The 7849-nt window shown below is 60.0% G+C and overlaps 2 protein-coding genes across 2 annotated transcripts; one reads left to right on the forward strand and one right to left on the reverse strand.

Annotated features, from left to right (window-relative positions):
- Window positions 1–15: 15 nt before the first annotated feature.
- PRDX2 (peroxiredoxin 2) lies at window positions 16–3189 on the forward strand. The gene is made up of 6 exons (XM_032628131.1): window positions 16–150; window positions 620–724; window positions 821–974; window positions 1587–1709; window positions 1874–2004; window positions 2867–3189. Exons 2-6 carry the CDS (start codon window positions 622–624, stop codon window positions 2950–2952), a joined length of 597 nt encoding a protein of 198 aa, XP_032484022.1. The 5' UTR covers window positions 16–150; window positions 620–621; the 3' UTR covers window positions 2953–3189.
- Window positions 3190–5348: 2159 nt separating this feature from the next.
- Window positions 5349–7182, reverse strand: JUNB (JunB proto-oncogene, AP-1 transcription factor subunit). The gene has a single exon (XM_032628701.1). It carries the CDS (start codon window positions 6882–6884, stop codon window positions 5841–5843), a length of 1044 nt encoding a protein of 347 aa, XP_032484592.1. The 5' UTR covers window positions 6885–7182; the 3' UTR covers window positions 5349–5840.
- Between the last annotated feature and the right edge of the window lie 667 nt (window positions 7183–7849).

A 7849-nucleotide genomic window follows, 5' to 3' on the forward strand; every position in this document is an offset into this window, starting at 1 on the left:
CCGACCGCTACGCTCGTCCGCCCACCCCTCCGCGCTAGGCGTCATGGTTCGGGCCTAATATAAAAGGCTCCAAGGCCCAGGGCACACTTCGCCCTGCGAAAGCGAGTCTGTGCGTCTGCGAGTCTGTGCGTCCCGCCCTTTCCCACGCAGGTATGGACACCTGGAGTGCATCGAGCTGCGGGGAGTCCCCTTGGAGCAGCTCGGGCCCTATCCAGACCTCAGCGCTGGCCGCCTTTGTTTTCCGCCCGCCGTAGTGGCCGCCTTTGTCCTTGCGGGGAAAAACGAGGCCAGAGCCTTGGAGTACAGGCCGCATCCCCAGGCTCCCCGCCCCCAGCTCGCGACATCTCCTCCTGGGGCGATGGGCTTGCGCGACCGCGCTCAGGCCGACACGCTAACTGGGGGCTGGCCGGCAGCTGCCCGGCCCCTCTAGCTGTCCGGGGGGGCGGGTCTCCCAAAGTCTCAAGGCCGTGCCAACCTGGTCCCGGAGAAGGTGCGAGGCAGTGCTGCTGCCTCCGCCGCTCTGACTCAGTAACTGGGCCCGGTACGCAGCGTGACCTTGGGAAGCGAGGACAAAGGGTCGTCCAGGGCGCACTGACCGGGCGGGGGTCTCGGCTTTCAGTCATGACCTCCGGCAACGCGCACATCGGAAAGCCCGCCCCGGAATTCCAGGCCACCGCCGTGGTGGATGGCGCCTTCAAGGAGGTGAAGCTTTCAGACTACAAAGGTGAGGGCGGCCTGGAGGGGGCCCTGGTGGGGGCGGGGCACAGGCATTAGAGGGACTGAGCCCTAACTCCTTGTCTATTCCCATCCCCTTCCCCAGGAAAATACTTGGTCCTCTTTTTCTACCCGCTGGACTTTACCTTTGTGTGCCCCACGGAGATCATCGCTTTCAGTGAGCGTGCCGAGGAGTTCCACAAGCTGGACTGCGATGTGCTGGGCGTCTCTGTGGACTCTCAGTTCACCCACCTGGCTTGGTATGACCAGTGGGGACCAGTAAGGAGGAAGGGTGCAGCTAAACCTACACCTCTACAGGGTCTGAGCTGTGTGTTCTCCTGGCCGGTGCTCAACCTCTGCGTCTCCCTTTCCCATCAAGAAAATAATGGAAATAGTGATTCCCAAGTCCTCAATGATGATGACAGTAATTAGCTTTTGGAAACTAGTTTTGTGGCGTAGAGAGTTAGCAGATGCTTTTTTTTCACTTAGGGCAACACAGCCTCCCTCCCGTGAACTATTTCAGCAAGGTGGAAACTCCAGTTCAAGAGAGTGAAGGGCTGGGCCCAATGACACAGCTGGAGAGAGGAGGATGGGGACTGTAAGGCAGGTTCTCTGCCTCAAGGTGCTGGAAACCACCAGCACATGTGAAGCCACTTTGCTAGAGTATTAGCTTAGTCTTCCCAGCTGTGAGAAGCAGCCCCAGCACCCACTTCAGGGCGGGGTGGGTGGCGCTCCCCAGGGTTTGCTCAAAAGCCCCTTATCTCTCACCTCCAGCACCCCCTCTCCAGCCCTTATCACAGGCAGGCCCAAAGGGTGAGGACCCTGCTGTGCCAGGCATCCTAAGGTCCCAGCCCTGTCTCCCCCACCCACAGGATCAACACCCCCCGGAAGGAGGGAGGCTTGGGCCCCCTGAACATCCCCCTGCTGGCTGATGTAACCAGAAGCTTGTCCCATGATTATGGCGTGCTGAAGGAAGATGAGGGCATCGCCTACAGGTACTGTGGGACCCTCAGGAAGCCCCCATCCTCAGAGTGAGGGGGTCGCTCTTGGGTGATGTCCTCCCTGCCCCCAGCCGTGTGGCTAGCAGGAAGACGGTGCTCCCTCCCTGGGTCCTGACAGTGGGAACTCTGGCTCCTCACTGTGAACTCTGATATCTCAGGGGCCTCTTTATCATCGATGGCAAGGGTGTCCTTCGCCAGATCACCATCAATGATTTGCCTGTGGGGCGCTCTGTGGATGAGGCTCTGCGGCTGGTCCAGGCCTTCCAGTACACAGATGAGCACGGGGAAGGTGAGCCGAAACCCACATTCACATGTGTTCACACATGGGTACATATGCAGCCCCTCTGTCATGCACACATACATTCACTGCCCGCTCTGTCGCTTGTGTGGGGTGGTTGTGAGGGCCCCAAAGAAGATTTAACTCGGGGCCTTGTCTGCAGGAAGTTTCTAGTCTGGTGGGAGAGATACCCCAATATAAGGGTGGGGAGGTAACAGAAATCTGTAGAAGGTATTTGAGAAGGCCTGTGCCAAGGCAGGCTTGAATGTTAGTTGGATCAGAGTATCTTCTCATGTGAAGGCCACAGCCTGACCACAGGCCCTCAAAGTCCACTGGGGCTGGGGCTAAGAGAGAAAGATGCGATTAAAGGAGCCAGAAAGAAATTAAAATGTCAGCCAGGGAATTCCCTGGTGGTCCAGTGGTTAGGACTCTTGCACTTTTACTGCCGAGGGCTCGAGTTTCCCCTGGTCAGGGAAACTAAGATCCCACAAGCCACACGGTGCGGCCAAAAAACTAAATAATAAAATAGGTACTTCCCTGATGGTCCATTGGTTAGGACTCTCCCTGGTGGTCCATTGGTTAGGACTCAGGGGGCATGGGCTCAATCCCTGGTCGGGGAACTAAGATCCCACATGCCACATGGTGTGGCCAAAAATAAATAAATAAATAAAATAAAATGTCAGTCAGAAAATCCTGCAGCTGGGCTTGGAGGGCTTCTCTTACCATGTGGCATTGTCTTAGGCCTGGACCACTTGGCTCCAGGCTTTTTCTTCTGCAACTCATGCTCTTGCTTTGCCTCTTTTTGTCCCCTCACTACTGCTCTACCTTGAATATGGCACTCTGGCCTCATATGTGCACCCCTGTTTTTCCACAGTCTGTCCCGCTGGCTGGATGCCAGGCAGTGACACAATCAAGCCCAACGTGGACGACAGCAAGGAATATTTCTCCAAACACAACTAGGCTGGCAGAGGGGTGGCAAGCTTGGGCTCTTGGCCCCCATCTGTGCCCCTACCTGGGTGCCCCATACTGACCCAGGAAAGGCCCCTTCAGACTCTACAGGCCATGACCCCAGAGAGCTAGGCCAAGGCTTTCTCAAGCTACCAGCTGAGAGCTGGTGAATGGTGACCCCCTCCTTGGAGCCCACATAGCTGAGAACAGGCCTAGAGGTGACTAATAAAGTATTAGGGACAGATGTAAGTCTGTGTTGGTGTGATTTGTCCTGGCGTGGTACCACTCCCCACCCCCTTCTCCAGACTGTGGCCTGGGAAACTGACATTGTAGTTGCCGATCTCCACCACAAGGTGGCAGTCTTGCATCATGCTCACTGCTTACTCTCCTCCCTCTTCCTCCTTGGCCTGAAGACGGGTAGAGGGGCCGGGGGCGATGGTGCTGTTGGCCCCTTGCAGGGAGCAAGTCCCAGGCTGCCTTACAACCTGAAACCTGGCCATGCAGAGCAGCGCCCACACCTAAACAGCAGCCAGCCTGGGTTCAAATGCCGCTTAAGCTGTGATCTTCCCTGGGTCTCTTCAACAGCAAAATGGGAATAAAGACAAACCTACATTTCACTATTTCACGTTAAAAGAGATGAAGTACGTGAAGCTCAGGACTCTGTTAATGGTTATTAGGACCAAGTTCCTGGGGCTGGAAGAAGGTGGGGACCCAATCCTGAGCATAGAACCAAGAGAGGGAGCTTGAGGTAGAGGCACAGTCCCTGCTGCAAGTTCTACACCACCCCAGGTTGGAAGGGCTGTGCCTCTGCCCCTGAAGTGGAAGGATGAGGGTTAGGCTGGGAGGCAGGTGTTAGGAGCAAGACAGTGTTTGAAGGAGCTCAGTTTGATGCTGTGCATGTTCAGGCAAGTGGCTTTGCCACTCTGAGCCCCCATTTCCTTCCACAGAACAGGACTGACAAGCTCATTTAATCCACAGATCCATTATTACTGCTATCCAGCCTAATGCCCTCCAAGGTCACCCATCTCAGCCTTGGGATTTTATCTACACCCCTCCCGAAGGCCCTGTGTGGTCTTCCCTGACCTTATCTCCCAACTCCTGGTTCATTCCATTGCAGCACACAGCCTTCTTGCTGTTCTTTAACAAGCTGATCTTGTTCTGGCCACAGGAGCTTTGCATGTGTTGTTCCCTCTGCCAGAACGCTGTTACTCAGGATTTTCTCAGGGCTCAAGCTTCAAAGCTGCTGAAAAATCGCCTCATTAAAGTTCCATGTTCCCAATCCATTCTCCAAAGCAGCTAACCTCCCCAGCCCCATCACTACCACTTTGACCATTTTTTTTTCTTCCTAGCACTTACCACCATCTCCGAATCACGTTTGCTTGTTTATTGTCTGTCGGCCCTGGTCCCGTCTGTGACTCCAGGGCCAGGTCGTTCAGTACCTTATAAATGAATTAATGAAGCGTCTGTTCTACCCCACCTCGCCCCTGTGGCTTGGTTTCTCGATCTGTGTTTTTCTCTGCTGCTCTGGGGGCTTCCAGCTCCGAAGCCAGCCAGATCCCCATCGGGGCTCACCAGCCGCCCTCGCACCCGTCACAGCTGCTGGGGAGGCAGCCCCATGAGAGGGCGGCGGCGGCGCCCGGCGGCCCGAGCAGCCGCCCCGGCAGGACCAGACCTGGCAGTCGCCCCGCTCCCGGCCTGGCACTCGGGAGGGGAAACTGGCAGGCGGGCACCGCCCTTCCTGGCGGGGGTGGGGAGGGGAGCGCGGCGGCAACGACGCACAGGCAACTGCATCCCCCCTCCCGGGTCAGGTCAGACGGAGCTGGCGTGGGCTCGGCAGGACCCAGGCACCAGCCCGATGGGGGAGACTCTGGGGTGGCTCCCGGGGTTCTGGAGTGCGGCCCGCCCACCGTGGACGCTCTGGACCCAGGCCTGGGGCTTTCCGGGCCTTGGTAGCCGCCAGCCTGGGAAAATCCCGGCCCCTTTCCAGGCGCCGCGGCCCTGCCCGGCAGAGCGGGGGAGGGGATTCCCGGAATCTGCCCAGAGACCGCCGTCGCGTCACTGGGCAGAATCAGCCCATGTTTGGACAGCGCTTCCGTAGCGTCAGCGGGGAAAGCCCCGGCGCGCGCGGCTGGGCGGGGCCGCGCCTGCGCACTGCGCGTTTCGCCCCAGGCGTCCTGTCCCCCGGTGCTGGGGAGTTGCGGAACCTGGTCCCCGCCCTGCACCTTCTAACCCGGGAGATCGGGGGACGCAAGAAGGGTTGGACACCCAGGCTGGGGACGCAAGATGTCTGAACAAAGCTGGCGAGATTGACACAGTTACAGGAGCAAGCCACAAACCGCAGTGGGGTGGGGGCATCCCACTACTCTCCTCCCTCCGCCCGCCCGGCTTGGAAAAAAAGACAACAGAAATTAATAAAGAACCTTTTTTTTTTTACTTAAATAGATTCAATAAAAAGTAAGAACAACACACACACAAACACATCTTAAAATAAATTCTTTAGATACCGACTGCGCGTTTCTTCCGCACAGTACGGTGCAGAGGGGGGAGGGCAGGGGGCGGGGGTCCCCTCCCCAGTATCTCCGAGGGCTTGAGTACCGGTCGGCGGGGCCAGCTCCGCCGCAATCGCCCCCTCCTCCCCTCCCTGTTAAATACACAAATATATTATATTCAATATGAATTGAGTCCAGCAGAAAAAAAAATACAAAAAAAACGTGGAAGGGGGGCTTGTAAACGTCGAGGTGGAAGGACTGGCCGCAGAGCGGGCGGGCAGGAGTCCAGTGTGGTTTGTGGCGCCCCCAGGCCCCCGGGCCGGTGCCCACCGCCTGCCCCCTCGCCCCATGGGAGGCGTGCGCCCAGCCGTCCAGTTTGGGAAAATGTCCGTACGGGGGATAGGGGGGCGCTCAGAAGGCGTGTCCCTTGACCCCAAGCAGTAGCTGGCAGCCGTTGCTGACGTGGGTCATGACCTTCTGTTTGAGCTGGGCCACCTGCTCGCGGAGGAGGCCGGCAGTGCTGGACAACCCGGCGTTCTCGGCCTTGAGTGTCTTCACCTTGTCCTCCAGGCGCGCGATGCGCTCCAGCTTCCGCTTCCGGCACTTGGTGGCCGCCAGCCGGTTCCGCAGCCGCTTGCGCTCTACTTTGATGCGCTCCTGGTCTTCCATGTTGATGGGGGACACCGGCGGCGTGGCGTCGCGGCTGCGCGCCTCAGGCACGGTCTGCGGTTCCTCCTTGAAGGTGGAGGCGCCGCGGCCCAGGCCCAGCTGCGCCGGGTGACCGCCGGCGAAGGGCGGCGCGTGTGGGAGGTAGCTGATGGTGGCCGTCGGGTACGAGCTCCCAGTCCCGACGGTGGCCCCGGCTCCTCCGGAGGTCGCAGAGGCTGGAGAATAGCTGCTGAGGTTGGTGTAGACGGGAGGCGGCTCCGGGCCGGCATAAACGCCCCCGGGCCCGGCCGGGGGCCCCCCGCTGGCGCCCAGGGACACGTTGGGGGGCGTCACGTGGTTCATCTTGTGCAGGTCGTCCAGGGCTTTTACAAAGCCGTCGGCGAAGCCTTCCTGCTCCTCGGTGACGCCGCCCCCTGCGCCCCCCGCACCTCCACCACTGCCACCCCCGCGGGGGTAGAAGTACTGTCCCGGGGGCGTGGGCGTCGTCGTGATCACGCCGTTGCTGTTGGGGACGATCAGGCGCTCCAGCTCCGATGAGGCGAGCTTGAGCGACGCGCCGGTGTCCGAGCCCTGGCTGGAAAAGTAGCTGCCGCCACCGCTGCCTTCTGGGCCGGGGCCCCGCGCTCCGGGTGCTTTAAGATTTCGGTAGGGGTCGGCCAGGTTGAGTGCCAGGCTGGGTTTCAGGAGTTTGTAGTCGTGTAGAGAGAGGCCGCCCGGGGTCCGGCCGTATCCGGCCGCTGCGTATGAGTCGTCGTGGTAGAAGGGCTGTTCCATTTTAGTGCACATCCGGGCGGCCCGGTCGGTCTGAGGGTCCCTGCGGGGCCGCCCCGGGCCTCGCTGCAGCGAGACGCGCGCAGTCCGCGGAGGTGGCTGGACCAGGTGTCTGGACGCGCGTTCCCGGGGGCCTGTACGGGCCGAGAGAGGCCAACAGGCGGCTGTGCACGGAAGCTCTGTGCGGCTTCTCTAGCCCCTTTGCCCCCCTCTGGCGCACTCGCTTTCTTCGTGTTGCGTCCCCCTTGCTCCCCGCTCCCCGTCGGCTCCGATGCTGGCCTGGACGCGCTCAAGGTCCCGGCCGCTCAGCCGGAGCCACACGCCTTTATACGGCGATTGTCAGCTGCGGAAGTGCGCTCCGATTGGCGGTCGCCCGAGCCGGGCCCCCGCGCCCCCCTCCTGGAGCGTGGGGAAGGGGAGGAGGCGGCTCGCGTCATTGTCAGGAAGCGCGTGTCCTTGTAAACAGCGGCCACGGGCTGGGTGGCTCGGAGCGACTGCAGGGGGAGGGGCTCAGAGGACCCTGGTGCGCGAGGAAGGGGGCGCTGGGGCGGTCAGAGGTACACGGGGAGAGGCTTCAGGGAGGGCGATGACTCCCCTGGAGTACTCGATGAGGGATACGAGGAACTGGTACAGAGCAAGTGTGTGTGTTTGGGGGGACGGGGGTGGTCCCGAGCTGCACACGGAAAGGCCTGAGGGATCTGGAGTCTTCCAGAGGGGCTGGGGGGCTGAGAAAACACTGAGACCCCCCCAAAGGAGAGACAGGAGGGTTAAGCAGGGTAGGTGGGGGAGTGGTAAGGAGACGCCTGACTCAGAAATTGAGTGGGGGGGGTCCAGGGTACAGAAGAGTTGAGGGACTGGAATTTTCACGGGAGGAACTGAACCCAGGAAAAGTGAGGAAGGGGAGCGATCAAAAGTGAACACGGGAGCTGCTGGACACCCATTATGCAGAAAATGAGTAGGGGTCCTGGAGTCCATGGGAG

Source organism: Phocoena sinus, chromosome 3 (assembly GCF_008692025.1).
Source record: "Phocoena sinus isolate mPhoSin1 chromosome 3, mPhoSin1.pri, whole genome shotgun sequence".
Taxonomy (NCBI): Eukaryota; Metazoa; Chordata; class Mammalia; order Artiodactyla; family Phocoenidae; genus Phocoena; species Phocoena sinus.